We start from the raw sequence: 20632 nt of genomic DNA on the forward strand, positions 1-20632 counted from the left end.
CTGTTGCAAATGAGCTTGGATGCTGGCTGGTGATGGCCTGGCTGAGGTCACCACTGGGCTGAGGCTTGTTACTTTTGTGTTGGACACTTGTGGGCACTCACCCCACTGCAGGGGAGGGGGGATGCAGCGAGGGAGCAGCAACGCTCCTTGCACCAGCATGTCTGCTGGGACTATAGGACTTGAGGGGCATGGAAAATTAAAACCCCCTGGTCTGCTCTCAATGCCTCAGTTCCCTCCTGTGCCCCTAAAACACGAGGCTCTACAGACAATCCGGCTTGACGTGGTGTGTGGGAATGGTGGTGCTGCCATGCCCTCCCCCAAAATCTGTGGGGGAATGTCCGCCTGGGAAGGCACGTGCTTCTGGGCATGCCATGCTCAGCAAACCAGCAAGCTCTCATGTAACCCTGGCTGTGTTTCTGGCTGACAGGGGACAGCAGGGGCCAACTGGGGGTTGTCCTGCTGTCCTTCAGGGGCCAATTTGCACGACAGGGGATGCTGGTGGCTGGGAGGGGACAGGGATTCTGGTCACGACTCTGCAGATGGCATGGCGCCTTGAAGACAAGCCTTGGACTCTCTGTTTCAGGCCAGAAGAATTTTGCAAAGCAGGGACTGAACTCGCGTGGGGCATTTGAGGTTATACCACATCTTACCCCAAAACTGGTTTCTCTCTCTGACCAGTATTTAGGTTATTAAATACTAATAACAATGCCCAGCTGAGTAACATGTGCTGATCAAACTACCCTGAAAAAAACTAACAGCAGCCCTGCAAGGAAGTCTGTAAAGAATTGTATGTGCAGTGAAAATTTAGAAAAGGTTTTAGCCTTATTAAAAAGCCTAAATTATTAAAAATAAATTATTAAAAATAATTTCAATACATTTTTTCCCATACAGAATGCTAGGGAAATCAAATCAACTTAAGACTTAAGTCAAGATATTAAATCCCTCTATGTGCAGTTTTCCAAACATGCACATTATGCAATTAATTTCACATCATTTTAATTTATGCATAATTGGTTATCTATATGGTCTTAAATTTACTCTGTTGTCAAGTTTTTCTTCTTACAGGTCTCTGGGGATTTTTAAAATAATTTAATTCCAAGAGGTGGTTCCACTGATTGTTTCTTATACAAAACAAAATTTGCAAGTCAGTTTTTAAAGGGATTTTAATTTAACTACTCAAGTGTTTATGTAGCCATGTATCTTCTACTACAATCTATTACTTATGAGTGAGAATTAATATTACCTTGTGATAATAACAAAAATAAGCTGGATTGTGGGTGGTTTTTTAAATTAGGACTTGTAATGGGTTTTCCACAGTTCACAGCTTAAGCTAATGACATTTTGTGGAGGCATTTTTAATAAGAACATGAACTGAAACTGTGTGAAAAGCATCACCATCTGCTTTTTCTCATTTGTGAACAATTATAGGAGATTCCAAACTAAAAGTGACCTGAATTTCAAGTTAACCTATTCAAGAGATGCGTTATTTGTACCTCTGAATATGAATAGCTAGTCAGATAAGTATAGTCTACTCATGAAGAGGACTTTAAAAATCTATTTCTATTATATTTAAAGCTGAGATGTAAAAATACAGTGCCAGTGTTCTTGGTTGGATGTAATATGAGTATAGTATTAGAAATATTGAATATATTTGCTGACTTGAGGATCTGGAGTCTAGTCTTACTTAAATTCCTAAGAAAATTCCAGTCCACTTCTAATTTACAGACCTGGAAACAAATGTAATATATGCATATCATTTACACATATGTATAGGCAACTGATTTGCACACCTAGATGTGGTTTTAGACACAAAACTTTGCTTGGAAACCAGAGCTCAAAACTGCAAATTTGCAGAATTTTAAGCGGCCATAACAGTTTATCTTTTTTAATATACTGGTTAGTCATTTTGCTTAATGCTTACAGTGTTTCCAAAACCTGGCAACCTCAGAAGAACTCAGCAAAGAAAATGTCAAAACTGTACAGCAGAGAAAGGAAAGTACACTATGTTATGATTACTTCAGTAATTCCTAGAATTCCTTAGGTCTGCTATATCCTGTCACTATTACCATTTTAGTGAACTGGTCTCCACTAACACTTTGACAAGGGTTGTTGTTATAGCTGTATGATCCCTTCTAAAGCATAAAGAAATTGGTTAAGAACTGAAAAGGGGAGGTGGAGAAAAAAAAATAAAAAGGGGTTTATCTCTCAGGGTCTAGAATCTGCAGGCTAAAAGGAATGATTGGTCCATACCCATAAATTCAATCCCAAGATGCTCTGCCAATGCAGAAAGTTGTCAAAAAAAAGAAAGAAAAAGGAAAAAGTTTCAGAAAAGAGCAATACACTGTACTCAAAAATAAATCACATATGAGAATTATGACTATTCTGTGTCTGCACATGAAACAGGACAAAGGGGCGCCCGGTTACGGGGGCAGTGCTCACGTATGGCTTTCTAAGCTGTGTGACCAGACCTTCTGCAAGTCTTATACACAAAAATATGTATGTATGGGGGATCTGAGCTGCCACAGGAACCATTAACCCTTAAAGATGCTGCTGAGATGAGAGGGGCTATGGCCTGAGGATGCCAAGTGCAATGGCTGATTGGTTCTGGGTGGGACCATGAAAGCAAAAGGATGCTTTACAAAGGGCGGCGTCCCCCTGCAAGTGGGTTGTGCATCACTCCCCCTTCTGGACCTGCTTCTATCCCCAGAATGCCTATGCTTGCTCTTGTAGGTTGTGACCTGGAGGTGGCTGGCACTGTTTGCTCAGCACTGGGAGTCCTTCTCTGCTTTGCAGATCGGCTGATGCAGGGCTCTGGCTTCTGGAAAACGAGAAACCCAGCCCATTTTTCCCTGTCTTCAGGCTGTACTGCCTTGGCAGAACAACTTGTTGGCCAGCTGGATGGACCCTGGGGGTGCATGGCCTGATGCTCCTTACGCAGATCACATGCCTAAATCAGCAGCCCCAGGCCCCCAGTAGCTGGGGGTAAGGAGGAACACAGGTTTTCCTCGCAGCAGGTAACCCTTCCCACAGGGCCAACACCATAGCCATGGTAGCCCTTGCATTTTTTTGTTCTTGTGTGCTATGAAATTTAAATCCAATCCTAATTTTCTCACCAAATAGATTTTTTTAATGTAATTTGCACACATGGAGAATGCAAATTCTTTGTGGCCAATCAGTAACATTTTAAGGGTTAAGTAAGCTGGAATCCACCCAGGTCTCTTCCTAAAGAGCCAGTATTACCTGCCTACCTAAACTCTGCTAATGATATACATTAGTTGCATAGAAAGCTTGGTTAAATCTTCAATAAAATGAATGACATGCCCATGCATACACATTGCTGTAATTATGCTTGCTCATAGGTAAGACACCTAGCTTGAAGGTGATTTCATTTTAGGGGAAGTAATTCATATCATGCAGTTTCTACTTCAAGTAATTCAATAAGAAGCTGGTACTTAAAATGGGAATATGTTCTGGCTGAAAAACCTAACAAAAAACATGCTGAAAAAACATGCATCGTTTATTCAAACCTACATGTTATGCAGCTCTTATTTATCTATGGTATTCCTAGGTACATTCCCTAGACCTGATCAAAAGAAAGCAGAATATTCCAACGCTTCTCATTTTATAAACAGATTATTATTTTTGATATTTTCCTATTTAACCCAATTATTGTTGCATAGTTTTTGCATGTGATGTGGTTTCTGTTGAATATTGGTCTAGGTGCTCTAAGAATAAATTCAATTAGGTATTTTTAACAGCTCAGTTTCCATTCTGGATGTGACTTGAGGAGGGACATGATAGTATTGGAGGAAAAAACAGGAAGCAAAGTTATTTAAAACTACAACTGCTGAGGCACAGTGTCTACAGAACAAGAGGATGATGCCTGGAAATGTGGAACAAATCTTCCAGAACTGCATGCTCCTTCCTTGAGTGGTGTGCCAGAGCTACTGGGCACCCAAGGCTTTGGTGTGGCTACTCTATAGATCTAGGGGGGTGGGTAGCCTGGAGACACTGTGAGGGGTGAGGACTACCTCAGTTTTTTTGTAGAGACCTCGCACCTGACAAAGGAAGGACACATTCGGATCAACTGCAACAGCAGAGACGTCCAGGGAGACCCATTTCAACTCTGAAGTAGCAAGGTGTCATGTTTCTAAAGTATTGTTTAGTTTTCTTACAAAAAGTGTTCTGTGGGTAATGAGAAATTTAAAAAGAAATTCTTTTTCATGTAATTTGATTTGGAAACAAACTAAAATCCCCTAAGCTATCACAGGACAGAACCCCTAAATGTCAGACAATTCTGTTTGAGGGATCAGGATACAGTGTCTTTGTGACATTTAGAATCCACTTTGTATTAAAAATTTTGATTCATTTCAGTGGTACTCAGGCTGCAAAACAGGTTTTGAACTTTGAATTTGGAGTCCTATGGCTCCTGTAAGAGTGTTATGCTACAACTGCTTTGAGCCTTCGAAGAATGGAAAATTTGCTCTTTCCTAATTGAAGCATTCTATCATAGCAATTTTAGTATTTAATTAACATTTATTGAGTAGTTTATAATGAAAAACTGTTTTTTTTAACCTTGAGCAGAAGATGCACAATGGCATTTTTCAAATTTGTATCATTTAGGGGTCTCAGTCTCAGCACATAAAGTGGACAATTTAGGGTGCTGAGGGGCTTTAAAAAATGAAAATTTCCAGTAAGATTATATAATAGCCTCATACAGATGTGAACACTTGAGAAATATATAAAAACTGAGAAATACTGAGGTAGCAAAACAACTAAAAATGTACTTTTGAAGATCTGTAGTTGATATGAAAAGACTGAAAAATCAAGGCCATCACAGAGTAACTGCAGTTTTGACCACCCTTCTAGGATATCAGAGCTTTCCTCAACTCTTGCCCCCTTTATTGCCTCAAACAGGTTCATCTTGACCATATGAGACAGGGACTGTCATCTAAACAAAAATTTCCCTCTGCCCTTCTTGGTACTGTCTCCCTTGCTCATCAAGGATGGTAGAGCTGAAATGGACACAGTTTAAACTGGTGTCCCATGCTGAGGGAAGGCATGACCCATGTTCAATTCATGCCCAAGAAGGGCCAGAGCACGCCCCTCGAGCTGAATTCACTGTTCACTAGCAAAATAAGCAAATCCATTGGCCCTTTGGGTGGGATCCTTGGCCTATCTGGGGCATTTGAGAGGACAAAGGGTTTGCCTGTGATTATGCTCTAGAGAAGCTTCCTCAACTGTCTGTTGATTCACAGCTCTGTCACTGTCTCTTATCCCAAGGATCATTCTGCACAGTGTTGTTCTAAGAGCTCTCATGCACAACTACACAAAAATTAGCCAAGACCTTTAATGCTAACTAATTATTTTTCCTCCATTTTTCCTTGATTCCTCAACCTCAAGGGAGCGAATGTGTGAGCATTCAGATACAGCAAACATGTCTGCATGGAACAGATGTATTTTTGGAACACTCTGAGGACTGCCTTCTGCTGTCTTTAAGGAGCAGTGGTGGACCACGAGCCTCAAAGTCGAAACGGTCACAGCAGAATGGCAGGGTAGCACCCCCACCAGCAGCTGTGACTGCTGTGCTCGAGGAAAGGACATTACAGGGTCTGACAGCGGGCTCCAGAGACTAGAAAAACGCTAGCACAGTTTGTTCTTCAGTTTCCCTTGGAACTACAAAGGCGGGAAGCGCCAGCTGAAGGGGAAATATGTGTATCTGTGGTGCTGGAGGTAACTGTAGCAGTGGGGGATTTCACAGTCGTCACCTCTCAGCAACCACTGGTTGTCCTATGGTTTGGCGTGCTTGCAAAGCTGGAAGCCAGCGTAAACAGTAAGTGCAAACATGTGCTTTCCAGTAGCCTCCCTCATGTCCATTCCCAGTTATGCTCACACTTCCATTGACAGAAAGGAAGGGCATTTCTGCGGAAGAACTTTTCTTAAGTAGGAGAGCTACCTAATCTCCTGTGTGCCTTTTCAACCTATTTCTAGTGCACTATGATAACTGAACTGTCTGGGGCTAACCAAAGCACTGCCAAGATAAGCCAGTTAGCCTTGCACTCTGTTGGGACAAGGGGTTTCCAGAATGCTCAGTGGCAGCCTTGTTCTAACCTTGCAAAGACCCTCAGCAAAGCTCATAACTTCAGGACTCTCAAATGCCAACTTTAGGGCAGATTTCTGAAGCCAGCTTTTCCTCAACAGACAAATTAAGATAGTAACAGCTCATCAGTAGGCACACTTGGCTTGGAATCCCATTGACTCTTTCTTTCCAAATGAAGAAAGACCCTTCAGAAAGCAAGTAAAATTAGATAGCACTGTATAGTTCACATGTACAGTTTTTGTCTCCTACTGGCACTCATGCTGTTTAGCATCCCAGTTTGCTCTGTACTTGCATCTACAGAGCGAAGTCAATCATCCACAACACTTGGTGTAAAATATGAGCTTGGCTTTACGCCCCAGATGCAACATTTGCCTAAAGAGAAATCTCATTCTAAGCCCCCTCTTAAATGGTATGCTGTGGTCTTCTTTTGTTTTAATAATAAAAAGTATATAAATGCTTCTTCATTAATTTTTTTTTAAGTATAAATGTGTCATTTCCACATCTCTGGTTGCATAAGAAACCAGGGGTTGTAGTGCAGATGCAGGGTGGGCAGAAGAGCCAGAAGCTCACAGCCATGGACTGGGGCTCTCAGAGTAGCCTAAGGTAGGCAGTGGTGTGCTCTCCTCCAGTGCATTTCAAGGAGAGGAAAGACTGGACCAACTCAAGTACCTGTAACTGAGCACAGCTCTCGCAGCAATGCAAGGGCATCTATGCCTTTTCCATGGAGGCAACTTGAGAAAATCTCAAACTGGTGTCTTTAAATATCCCAACTGAAAACCTAATGAAGGAAAACCCACCTAAACTCTTCTTTTTTTTCTTTTCTTTTTTTTTTTCTCCTGGATAGGAAAATGAATTTATAATCAACATGCAACTGTTCTAAAATTTTCAGGGTAAATTCAGCAGCAAAAAATGGATCTCATATTTTTACACCACCTCCTTTTAAATTATTCTTCTAATATCAGAAAAACTTAACTACACTTTTCACCACAATACACAGGAAAGGCCACTTAAATCTAACATTTGGTAAACAAATACTACCACAGCAAAAAAAATTTTCAAATCCATAGTTACCAAAGGCATTTTAAAAATAACTCACACTAATAAAGCTTTTAAATCAGGGCATAAAATACACACTTGAGTGCTGGAAGGTCTGGTCTCCAGTCATCACTCTTGGGATTTACATGGGTAGCTTCCATGATGGGTAGTATGAATTATATATGGTCCTTTTTCATCCATCAATATACAAGAAAACCTATGCATCTCTTCAGGCTCCAAAATGTCCAGCACATGCTTACAGTTTTTTGTCCTATATACTAATGGAAATTAAATTAGGATAGCCTATAGTCTTTCTGTGCTGGTAAGTAATCCATCAAAAAAATTGTTTCTATCATACTGCTCTTAGATCACAGCACGTTCTGATGCCAGCAGCAATTAATTGCGCATAGTACACATCCATTAAAATGTAAGATCTAAGCAATTTTCTTATATGTTATCTTCAACTTTGATATAGCCAGTGAGAGAAAGTAAGTATGTAGTGTACCTTCTGTTTCTTCCCTGAATAATAATAATAATAATAATAATAATAATAATAATAATAATAATAATAATAATAATAAACAAACCCATTCCTTCATGAGAAAACTGATGGGATATAACCGCAGTGCTGATTCTACCAGGATTCTGACACAAAGTCCTCTCTCTGTTTGTGTGTGTGTTTGACACTTTTATTTTGCCAATTAATCTGAAATATTTGATCTCTTGCACCTGTTACCCCCAATAGACCCAAAATGTGACAGACCCCACTGTTTCAACCATCTCCCTCCCTTTTCTTTTTGTTTACGTGCTCTTTCAACTGAAACTCAGACAATGAGGAGAAAGTACATTTTGATCCTGTTTGGCATGTGCTCATTAGAAACCAAGTAAACACCTCAATAACCTTTAACCTGTGGTTCCAAATGCAAATCTCATATACAAGTAGAGGATTGGCTACCTGTCCCTTTGTTGGGGGAGTGCTGCCCTGTACCATGATTCGTTAGCTTTTTGTAGCAAATAAAATGAGAGACTTTGAAACATAATTCTAGTACTTTTTCTGCTTGATGTCAGTGGGGAGTCCATATCACACACTCAGTGTTAATTTCACAGAGTTCCTAAGTCTTGCATTTCCCCATAACCTCAATGCCAAACAATCCAGGAGAGTATTGCGATTGCTTTTTTTGTTACCGTTTTCATGCAACAGGCAGAGACAATCAATATTAGGCCTTAGGCAACAAATCCAGTTACAGATTAAAAAACAAAACAAAAAAAAACTAAAAAAAAAAACAAAAACAAAACCAAAACCAAAATTGAAAGAAAGATGCAGCGACAAGAAAGCAGCACCAACTGAGCATGCTTCTACTGCGGCACAGACAGAAAAGTAGTGGACGTACTGTAGAAGCTGGCCATTACGTAGTTTTGGCAGCGATCACCAGTAAATTCATTTGGGCACCTGAGAGGAAAAACAAACAAAAAAATGGTAGAGAAAAAAAAAACAGAGAAAAGAGAAGAGGTGAATATATGCTAGGAAAGAAGCTCCTTCAGTGTGAACTGATATGACTTGGTGGGTTCACTTTCAGAAACTGAATCTCGGTTTAGCGTGTCAAAATGGCTCAAGACGTTGAGAGCAACTCATTTGCTCTGTGGAAATGTAGAGAAATCCCCCCCTGAAAAACCAGCCAAAACCAAACCAATCCAGATCAAAGTGTGTTTCAAGATGTGAGACAGAAATTCACCATTCCAGAGTCCCAAATTGGTATTAGGATGCACTTTCCACAAGGCAGCAAGGACACAAGATCTGTACATCACTCCATGAGTTTGCTCTTTTAGGGTTGCACTTTACAGCAGTCTCCCAAACGAGAAAACTGCCAGTGTGTGCAAAACAAATGCATCTGTGAATGAATGGAAAGATCAAAAATCACACAAATGAGAAACATTTTGGAGGTCAATAATGCCATGGTGTACAGATTGTACTTTAGAGAATCAGTCATAAATTAGTGAGTAAAGAGGCCAGTTCCAGCTGAACTGTGAAAACACCAAGTACTATTGATTTTGTTGCTGTAGTTGGGGAAGAAAGCAAAGTTCAGATTATTTTAACATACTTTCTTGGTTTTGGATTTTCATGGGCAGAGTTTCAGTACATCTTGCTCCAGTGAATCCAGGTTGGCACCTAAAGGGCAAAAACGTGATAAGCAACAGTACACCAAAACCACTGCACTAACAGACTTACACCTGCTGGTCTATGGAGTGGGAGTGCATTAAGTGACGTCCTGGTTAGGTGTTAGTGAAAAATGATCAGAAAAGAGGCAAGAAAGTGTAATCTTTCCAGAAGACAACACTCTGCAAAATTTACAGCAAAAATCCATCAGAGAAAAAAAAAAATCTAGGAAGTCTTTTTGCTTGTCTGTTTCGAAAAAAAACAAAAAAAGAATTATGGCTAGCAAAAATGTGTACCGGTTCACTGCTTATTCCACCTCATGAAGGGACCTGATTGAGTTCTTTTTTCAGATTTGCAATGCACTGTTGCTTTCACCAGTCACACAAAATCTACAAAAATACCATTATTTCCCTATTTCTGTAAGGGCATATTGTGCTTTCTGGTAATTTGCTTCGAGGAGGAGTATTTAATACAACAATCACAGAAAAGTCAAAAATATTCCAAAAAATGAGAAGACAAACTCAAACCCAAAGTGAAGTACATTCAACATGGCTGACAAATGGAAAAAAAAGTCAGTCCAGTCACTAAATAAGATGAGAAGGCAGAAGTGCTCTCAAAAGAAGCCCCATAGCTGTCCGTCCTTTCAGTTCATAAGCTCCTCTGCAGAAAACTTCAGTGCAGCTTTCCCCCTGGTCATAGCGAAGAATGTTCTCTTCTGTGCTTTGCCTTTCTTTGCTGCTACTGCCTGTCAATTCTTCCCTCACCTTTATTCTCCATTCTGGGGCAGAGCTCAGGCTCCCAAAATATCACTATAGTCCTACAGACATAAGTGTGAGTGACTGTCCACCACGCGAAATACCTACAGATTTCAGTCTTCTTTCTTTCTCCTTCTTCTCTCCAGTGTTACTCAGTATGTAATCTGAAATTACCTGGTATCTTCTTTCTTGAACGTGTCTCACTTGTGTTGCTTGTCTTTGTGATGTTCTCCATGAGTTTGCCATGGTGCAAGAATCTCTCCCTCCTCTTCTCCTGCTGATGATATGGTGCCAGCCTCTTTTTCAAACTTCTTCATCATTTACTTGCCAGGGGCTGAAGAACCCTCTTATTTGCAAATGCACATTGTTCAGAACAATCCTCCGTCTCTTCTATCCATCTGAGTTTCATGTGTGTTGAAAACTGTCCCAATTTTTTAAATTCTGCTCTTCCACAGTTGCCTCTAGGCCTAGCAGATAAGGATACTGCTCTTGCACAAGTGGGACTTCCAGAAAATACCTTTGGCAGAGGACCAGTATCTGACATAAATGCTAGTATTTTCTTCAAATAAGCCATGCAGGAATTATTTTTGTATAATAAAACACATTTTGACGATCTGCAGATAAGTCTTTTGAGTGTATTATTATTATTTTGCTTATTGAGGAAGGGAGTTGATGTTCTCCAGAGCCAAAGTCACATCTTTTCATAAGTACCCAGTGTGGAGAGATCCCAGTCTCCACAGATACATTCAGTTGAGAAAAATGCAACAAAGATATCTCTTCTATGAAAAGGTGATATTTCTGGGCATGACAGAAGAATTCTTGCGTCTTTGAGAGAAGGCAAAATGCCTTTGATAGAAAACCTTTCCATCTGTGCTACTGAATGAGAGTAAAAATATTTTCCACTATTGTGATCTCGTTAAATAACTGTCCCTGGAAAGCTGGCATTAGCACATGCATGGCTTTCCATTCACAGAGATCTCTACATCTTGCTTGTCAGGCTCAACCCTACACAATCCCAAGGAACATGCTGCTGATTTAAAGCCTCAGGCTCTGCTCCTGCCACTGCCCATTGGTGGGTTGCTTCCTCTGTGCTTGTTTTCAGATGTTGGTGCAGCTGTGGAGGTGATGAAAACAACTTGAGCACTGGTGTAGACAAAGCTGAAATCACTTCCAGACCAACCAGGGTCAGCCCTGTTGAGATGGTGCCGAAAACAGTTCAGGTGGGTTTATACTCTCTCTGAAACCATTGTCAGCAAATGGGCTGGAGCACCTGCCCCTGAGAATGGGCCCAGGGTGGGCCATCTGAGAGGAAAGCTGGGATGAGCCGGTCCTCTCATGATGATGTGTGAATGCTAAAGGCATTTTATTGCTCGGATGTGCAGTGCAGCACTGTTTCCAGTTCACAAACAACTTGCGATTGAGTCCTTTTCAAAACACCCTGTCCTACTCGAAGCTTTCAGAACTTTATTTCTTGTTGTGTCTTTCTTTTCTGGATCATTATCCATGTTCCATTTTCTTTTACGACGCCAGCAATAGCTGAAGTCAAACAACTTGGAGGAAAAGGTTTGTGCTGTGAGAGCTTTATAATTTCCCTTCTGCCTTCGAGAAGGCTAATCGGACTATTTATTTATTGTATTAACTGGGTAAACCCGTCATACTGAACCACATACAGTAGAAGAAATGCTTTTTTCCTCTACCCACAGTAGTTGCAAAGAGCAGCATTTGCATGCACTCAGTAGATGCATCTCAGAACACCGAATGCATATCACCAAACTGTTTTTCGGCAGGAGAGGAACGGCTGAATGGATGAGAAACTCACATTTCCACTTCATTTACTGCTTATAAACAAATGCATTCGGGGAGAACATTTCGATTGGTTGTTTTTCGTTGTTTGTTTTTTTTTTTCCCCCGTGGGAAGTACAGTACTTTCATATTTAGTAACCCATTTCATTGCCAAAGTCAGAGCCAGTATTTCTATCCCACCACTTGAAAGAACATCTCTGGAACTCCTCCTTGCATCATTGAAACAAATTTTACCTTTTCACTGGTTTGAGTAACCTTCTGCCCATTTCTATTCTAGAAAGGCCTTTACATGAAGACAGATATAGAAAATGGCTATGTCTTTAAAAAGTATGTAATTCACTCTTGTGCTGTTAGGAAAAGCAGCAGCCTACTTCATTGAGAGAGCAGCTTTATTTTCATCCAGTGAAATTCAGATGTAAATTCATTTCTTCAATAACAACAAAAGCACTAGAAAAGATGATATCTGTGAGTAAGAAATCAGTTAGTCAGACTAGCAAGGCCTTCATGGTATGATACTTCAAAAGAACACTTTAAAAGTGTTACAGATATTATCTTCATACAGATTTTTCTTCAAGTAAGAAGGAAATGCTAGGAATTTTGGTCTTAATTTTGTATTTATTGAAAAAGCTACCTGATCTTTCTGTCTTCAGTGAACCTGGGGACATGTTTCCAACTGAATAGAAGTGACTTAGGAATCTCAGTCTCATAGGAAGCCAGTAACATCCAGGCTTCCAAGGTCTATGGCATTTTCAGAATATGGTTCATGTTCCTGTGAAGCTTCCAAAAGTTTTATACACCAGTTTATTTAAGCAGTCTCAAAACTTCCTTTTTCATCTGTCCTACTTTGAGACTGTTTTGTTCAGTCTGGGGCCATAATTAAAATACACATAGGGAACACACATGCTACCATAGATGTAGCTGTACAATGTCTAAATCTTCACATATTTCTTGAGTATTTCACATGGTTACCACTTGAAAGCAGGAAATTTTCTCGAAGCTCACATCAGTACCCCTGAGAGCAAGATCAGATCCTATCTGGATCATTTTTTTTTTTTTTTTAATATATAGCAAGATTTTAACAGAAGATGAATGTGGTATCTCCCTCTTTTTTTTTTTTTTTTTTTTTTTTTCATAGAATAGGGGATTTACAAAACCAGAGATATCACTTGGAAAATTCCATGGTTGTTTTGAATCTGAGTCATGTTTTTTTGGTTAGGGATAAAACTAATTTAGAATGATATGGCTCATGCTTTAAAAATTTTGTTTTTGCTCTCAACAGATGGACCATATGGAAAAATGTGAACTTGCTACTGAGGCAGAAATATGAAGAGCAAGTACCATATTTCAAGCATTCTGTTTCCACAGGCATGTTCTGGGAGTAGATTTATTTTCTCAGAACAATGAAGGCAATGTGCAGTGATTAGGTACTTATTTTAATTAACACTGGAATGCTAGAATTAAAAGTAGACATCTGTATTTTTAATGAAATAAGACGAAAACTGTATTTTGTCTTTTCAGTTTCCCAGTACACCCACTTTTAAGTACTCACGCTTTTATTTCTTATGTAGCTGTATTGCGTCCTGTTTTACTACTCAACATAAAGTTTCAGTTCTGGCAAGTGGTAGAGGGCATAGCAAATGGCTCTGCAAAATAGTAATGGCCCTGACTGTTCTCAGGATAAGAATTCTTCTCCGCTGCCTTACTGTAAACGAGATTCTCCCTCTCTAACTTTAAAGCTCTGATGCTTTTTCCAAATAGGTCTTGGACCACCCAGGGAGAGGCACATCTGCCAAATCTGGGAATTGCCTTTTCTTTCAAATCCAGTCCCAGAATTAAAGGTTCTTTCTTGCTTACAATAGGGGGAAAAAGCACCCACTACATTCAAATGTCTCTGATACATAGTATTAAAATAATTAGCCAGTTTATAACATCATCAAAAAACATACACAGATCTCTGAATTTAAAAAAAAAAAAAAAAAGTCCCCATACCAGTGAAAATGGGACACCTCTCAAACTGGCAAGACAATGTTAATGATTAGCAAGTCTCCCAGATGCTCAGCTCTGCTGCCCTGGAGTTTTCTGAACACGTAGGTGGGCTCTTGTACATGCCCTGAGGAGTCATGGCAAACTGCTCATCTTGTACTGCTGGTTTACAATGATCATGCACATTTCAGACAAATCTTTCTCTCTCTCAAAAGTGGACCCAACACACCACAGCACACTTTTCCATATTCACTTTAGCTACAAATGATCCTAAAATCAACGAAACATACATCACTTTCAGCAGCAGAGCCATCTGAAAACCCAAAGCAAAACAAAGCCTGTGAAATGCAGGTTACATCAACCTTTTACAAAAAAAAATAAAAAAGAAAACTTATAGGTAAACCAGAATATTGTGCTGCTTGGTGGGGGTTTTTGATGGCTTTTTTTGGTTTGTTTGTTTACTTTTCTCTTTTTTTTTACATTAACAACAGAGACAAGCAGTCAATGTCTTCCTGGCCTAATGAGAGCATCACAGACCTTCATCTAACTCACCCATCAAAGTTATCTTCACAATTAGTGTTCTTTCATTTTTAGTCCCAGGAGACTGAAAAATTATGCAGTTATAGCTGATGACAGTCTTTACCAACCACCATCTCTTGTCTGTCAAAAAAACAACAATACTCTCACAGAAGTGCACCCTTTCCACTCAGCCCTCTCAGGTACCAAGATTTAAATGCTGAGTTGCCTCTCAAGTTAGAGAGAAGCAGCCCCTATGACTAGTTCAGGGGTAAATGCTACATGATGTGCTCCCAGGCAGATAAACTCTGTAGCTCTTCCTGGGTGTTCTCTAAGACAAGGGACTATTGCAACAGTCCAAAACAGCACAGGCCAGGACCTGAGGAAGGTGCCCAAGCACGCCCTCAGACTAAATCCATATGTCTTCCTGATCCTCATGCAAGATAGCAATCTCCACCAATTAACGTGACATTCATTGCTTTTTATGCAATTAAACACAACAACCAGTTGTGAATCTGATCTCCTCAGAAACTGTTCAGTTACTACATCAGACAACAAAAATAACAGTTTCTCCTGTACAAAAGGTAATTATCCAATGCAGTTATCCACACATCTTTCCTATTTTTTTTTTGCCTAAATACTGCGTATCTATTTTACAGTATCTGTTTAATTATTTGTAACATAAAGCTCAAGTTGTGTTACTTTATGCCGTGTAAACGTCAATGGAGGTTGCTGTGCCATTATCATGTGGAAAGATTTCCTGGTTAGTCTCTGCTATGCCTCATAAATAGAACACAGATGTCAGTCTTGGTATGTTATTTTCACATCCACATGGTTAAAAACGAAGAATTGCAAGTTCAGAAGAAGAAATTGTTCAGGTGCTCCTTTAAAGAAAAACCATTTGTGAAAACTGGTGGCTCCAAGAAAAGAAGCAAATAGGATTTCTTACCTGCACAGGTATCTTGGGGGGTTTGGGAGGTCTTTAACCATATAACACTCTCCCCCATTTACACAGAAGGCTTTCTGCTTTACGTCACATTTTGTGAGATGACTTGTCCCAGTTGTAGATGTGGAAGTGGCTGGAAAAGAAAAGAGCAAGAATATGGATCAGACACTGTTTTTCTTCCTGACTGGTAAGTGTACTTATATGTGAGGGAAGAAGTAAGGCTAGAGATGATTTGGCAAGTCTTACCACAAGAACCAGTAACTTGACCTTGTATTTTGTTGACTGACACAGGGAGTGGAGTTTAAATACACACCTCAGACATACAAAATCCCCACACTCAGCCTGGGAGGAAGTGAGGGTTTCCCTAGCCCTGTCCATGAAGTGACCTTAAATTTCTGCAACACTCATGTCTATTTCACTAAAAAAGTGTAATTTACGTGCAGCAACTTATATTACATTAATTGCATTCAAGTGATTTTGGGGCGTGAGAGTCATTACAGGTTGCTGACACAGTGCCCAATAAAATCAGGACCTGGATGAGATTTCTTCCTGGCATTACCCTGAAGTAGGTATTTTTCAGGAAGCTTAACCTGAGGCCCTGTGCTGACTCAAGCCCTCAGTCCAGGTATTTCGCTCTTCCCAAGGGAGAGGGTGAAAGGCTGACTGCTGAATGCCTCTTCCCTAGCTCATAAATGAGAGCTGTGGCTACCCTGGTTCGACTACTCAGGAGGAATAGGACAGGGAGTTTGGAGGTTTTGAACCTTCCTGTGCATATACAATTGTCACCATTGTGTCCACAGGAATCCTTGATCCAGAGGCCAGTTTAGCATCTCCTGCAGAAGTGTTCATGATCATGGAGTATATTAAATGGCTAAAACTGTCTGTAAACCATAAACAGTGGTGAAGATTCCTGGATGCATTTTGTTCAGCCATGTCCAGGTGTACAGAAGTAAGAAATTTTGTTACTGTGCTCAAAAAATCCCGGAATACAGAATATCACAGATTATGCCAAATTGAAAGGCATCCACAAGGATCATTGAATCCAACTCCTGGCCCTGCACAGGACCATCCCCAGGAGTCAGACCACATGCCCAAGAGTATTGTCCAAATGCTTCTTGAACTCTGTCAGGCTTGGTGCTGTGACCAGTGCCCTGGGGAGTCTGTTCAGTGCCCAAATACCCTCCAGTTGAAGAACCTTTTTCTAATATCCAACCTAAACCTTCCCTGACACAACTTCAGGCCATTTTTGTTTCTGAAAGACAGTCTACCCTCAGGTGAAACAATGCTATTATTTAGTGACTGATTCCACTGGAGTCACTAGAAAGCTACACAAAAGTTGTCTGATATTCAAAGCCTTTTCTAACACAAGGGTCCCCAAGGGGCATGTTTACAGGAGGCGATTTCCTACACATTTTGAATCTGAAGATTTTAGCAGATCTGCTATCAGCAAATACCCACTTATACATTTTGAGTGGTAGTGTGATGTAGCCCCTGTCACATTTGATTGTCATGCATTTCCCATTTTCTTCCAGGTAAATGCATTTTTAGCACTCAGTACCTGGGAAAATGAACCACCTTGGCTGGTACCATTTTCAGAGCAGCTTTACCTATCTGGTTTCAATGAGGCATAAGACAGTGACTGGGACATTTAAGTCCCCTGTTTTACTCCATCAAAATTGCATCTGACTGTACAGCTAACATCTCCCATATCTCTTCCTTCCTTTGCAATCAATCACCAGTGTATCAGCTTCTTTCTCTTTCTTCCATGCTGCCTTTCTTTCACGGGGTGCCCTACTCTAACAGGCCAGGAAAAAATCTCCTGTGACCTCTTTCAAAACTCCCTCCTGCTTTTCGCTTGCACCCACCCATTGTGTCACATCTCCCCAGATTCTGATCCTGACTGGGGCCTCTTAGTGCTAATGAAATGCAAACATAGAGTACTGATTCCTCTTAATAACGCATTCCTTCCTCCTGGCCCCTCAAAGTGTGATTTATAACCTCTCAGACGAGGATAAATTTATGTCTTGTCTAGGGGCAGGAAAAGGGGTCATGTTTTAAGAGTAGTCTGACACTCTTTCAGCTAGCACTGGTTCAAACAGGACTTTGCACCCAATGTTGACAAAAGGCTGGCCAACAGACTGCCATCCAGTCAGCAGGGAAGGGCCCTCTGTGCTTGATGTCAGTGGGTTGACAACCATCCTTGACATGAATCTCAGGATGGGGAGACGTGCCTTGTAGAAGAGCCTTTCCTTCTCCACTGGCTTGAAAGGAGCCTGGATTATTGGCCCAAATGAGATGCCTGACACAACGGGCTAGGTCATACCAAGACCTAGGACTGACAAACGTGGGTAGAGCAAATTCCATCTGCACAGTAATGCATACTTTGAAGCCTTTGTGAGTCCCAACAGGTAAACTCAATATTAAGCTTATCCCTGCTGATAGCCTATCCACCATTGTGTCCTTTTACCTTATTAAAAAGCAAAAGGGCACACTTAAGCTTGAGACAAGCACTCTGAGGATCAGCATTTCTGAGGATTCTCAAGCTCAGAATGATGGCACCTTAATTTGGAAAGGTAAAAACTCCAATACTTTTGGAAAAAAAACCCCACCATTTTGCTATCCTGCTGGCTAATGGAATGCTTTAAATTGAATAATGAAGGTAGATATAGTAAGAAGTGGACTTATACCTCTCTGTAATTGTTTCCATAATCTCACTTACTGCCTTTTTTTTTTTTTTCTCGTCAGTTCAGTCAAAAGCAGAACACTCAGGAGTTTCAAAGAAACAGTTACTTCCCAGCCGATGTGAGTGAGATTTGGACAGCAGCAATTGCTCTGAACTGATTACTAGAGATGGGAATAATCTGCAGCTCTCAGAGAAACCTCATGATACAAGGGCTTTGCACATATTTGTGAGGAGTGTCTTTACCCACGTTTTTGGCATCACGTATTCAAAACTGTTATATGAATCTTGCACAAGAATTTTCTCTGCATTACTGATCTGCTGGCACCATGGTCTCAGTCTGCCTGAGCTTTATGATGGGGTGAGGGGAGGAAAAAGGTCTCCAGTGGGTTAATTCTGATATTAATTTTTCTTTGCAAAGTATGCATAATTTTTATGGCATATAGCCAGTATTCAGTGTATGCACTCTAAGTCTACTTTGCCAATTAAACACAAGAAACACTAACTATGGTTTTGGGTTTCACTTAGAGCTACATAACGGAAGAAATGTGGTGTTTGGGAGCAGGTGTTCATCAGAGTCCATTTCATACAGTCCATGACCAGCCCCAAAATACTGCCTTTCTGTACATCTATAGCTGACATGGGCTTGGAGGATGTATAGTGGGAATGACCAGCAGTGGTGAGGTAAAGCACAGCTGTAGATCATGTATCTGTGTGTTGTTACTTCATCTACTCAAAATATGTACCTCCTTTCTTTTTTTGTAATGTTTTCTTCAGCTATACAAGCACAAGTTAGATGAGTTGTGTTCTAGCGCCCTATACCAAACATGAGCCTACTGAAAGGACTAAATTACATGCATTACATGCATATTACAATTTGAAAATATCATGCATGAGATAAACATCTGAAAACACTGCACACTCTACCTTCCCCTCCCTCTTCCCTGAACACAGAAGCACCACATTTAAAAAAGCAACTTCATGCAGTGTGAACAAAGTCCCTATTAATGCAAATATTCACAAGGCACTGAAAAACAATGAGATCTGCTCCCATTCACGGGAATTGCCTAAAGACATTAACAAGAAGAAAAATAGAAGCTATCATCTTTTAAAAGCTACTCTCTAAAAGGTGAAGTACCGCTTAAAACTACCTTAGGATCATTTCATGTCAAGCAGATACAACTGAGCTTACCTGGGGAATCTCTCACCCTTTTTTGCCTTGAAATAGAAAAATGCATTCTTTTTCTCTCTCTTGCTTTCCAAAAAGCCCTCTGATGTTGAGTGGCTGCAGCATCAAGACTCTCAGACCCTGCACAGGTGAGACAGTCCACTGAGAAGAGCCCTAAGGGATATCTGACTCAAGTCAGACTGAGAGGGAAGGTCTTTGCAACCTAAACAGAACAGTATCCAGAATAGTATCCATGCCTCTTTGAACTGAGTTTCTGCAAAGCTGGTGTAAAATCAAAGGACACACTCAAAGTCATGCAAGGGGGCCAGTGAGATGCTTATGACTCTATGGAGACACAGAGACTCTATGCAGCTGCAGCATAAACAAAGGTTTGCCATTCTCACTGGAAGGCCATTTACTGGAGGTAAATATGCCACCTTATTGGACTGCAGGTGGACACTTTTCCAGTCTCCTTTTGTGAATCTGCAGCTCATGCCAATGGAAGAAGAAGGGACCTGCATGGAATGAAGAAGGGACAGAGGGAGTGAAGGAGGCGAGGAGAGAGTGAGCTCACACCAAGTGAGCTCTGGGGTTATGAAGCATATGCCCCCAGATGAAAGCCAGCTTTACTAGCTCATGTTCCCTCATCTGAAGTTCATTCATTTCTTTGAAAGCACAATCCAGCTCCCTCTTGACTTGCTGATGTGCAGTTTAGAGATGTACAGCCCTGATCTGCAGGGTAGATGGATTTCCTGTGTAACCTTGGCCGCAGCACTTAATTCCTCTATATCTCCATTAAACCACTTACATTTTCTTCCCACTGAGTACTGAGCCTCTTCAACTCACTCTGACTCCCGTGATGCACCCAACTTGCAACGAACTTGCAATACAGAAAACCTTGGCATTTCTGTACTGCACAGAATGAGGAAAGCTACTGGTGCCAGCAGAACACAAGACAAAACCCGAGAGCAATCAAAAACTAGCCCCTTTCTGAACAGACAAGAATTTCCATTTTACCAGATGTGTAGAAAGATGTTTCACATCCTTCATACTTAATTGTTCCAGACCTGAAACTGCATTCATGTAGCTCTGAACATACCAAAGGTTTAAAAAAACTGCCAACACCAACAAATAAACACCAGAGGAAAAAAACCAAAACCAAAATCAAAATGCAAAACAGCCAAATCTCTATTTGAGACATCTACAGTACGTTTATTGGGGCTGCTCAGAATTTTTCACATTGTTTCTGTGATGTAATACCCTAAACTGGATGTTCAATGTAGTTATAAATTTTTTCAGCCTCTGTCTCTGGAAATAACATGCAGTGTAATAGATTCCTGGGAACTTCACAGGAGATCATTTAAGGATGTGTTTAGCCAGCATCTGGAACTAAGTGCTTACAAGTTAGTGGAATTATTCTCTGTCCGTAAGATAGTGCTCTCTCACTTTGGCACTATCTTTATGAGGATCAGGGCCAGAAAGAAGGAAACA

The 20632-nt window shown here is 40.6% G+C and overlaps 1 protein-coding gene across 15 annotated transcripts in view; it reads right to left on the reverse strand.

Moving 5' to 3' along the window:
* The window catches only part of NRG1 (neuregulin 1), a 449095-nt gene that overhangs the window by 17008 nt on the left and 411455 nt on the right, over nucleotides 1-20632 (reverse strand). For 11 of the 15 annotated variants that reach the window (XM_032675653.1, XM_032675655.1, XM_032675652.1 and 8 more), the window contains 3 exons: nucleotides 15297-15426; nucleotides 8527-8585; nucleotides 2251-2274 (listed from right to left, as the gene is read on the reverse strand). In XM_032675653.1, coding sequence (XP_032531544.1) covers nucleotides 2251-2274; nucleotides 8527-8585; nucleotides 15297-15426 — 213 coding nt within the window. Of the gene's footprint in view, nucleotides 1-2250; nucleotides 2275-8526; nucleotides 8586-9234; nucleotides 9303-15296; nucleotides 15427-20632 lie in introns of all 15 variants that reach the window. The other 4 variants (XM_032675647.1, XM_032675645.1, XM_032675646.1 and 1 more) reach the window with 2 other exon arrangements.

The sequence above is a fragment of the Chiroxiphia lanceolata genome, chromosome Z (assembly GCF_009829145.1).
Source record: "Chiroxiphia lanceolata isolate bChiLan1 chromosome Z, bChiLan1.pri, whole genome shotgun sequence".
NCBI lineage: Eukaryota > Metazoa > Chordata > Aves > Passeriformes > Pipridae > Chiroxiphia > Chiroxiphia lanceolata.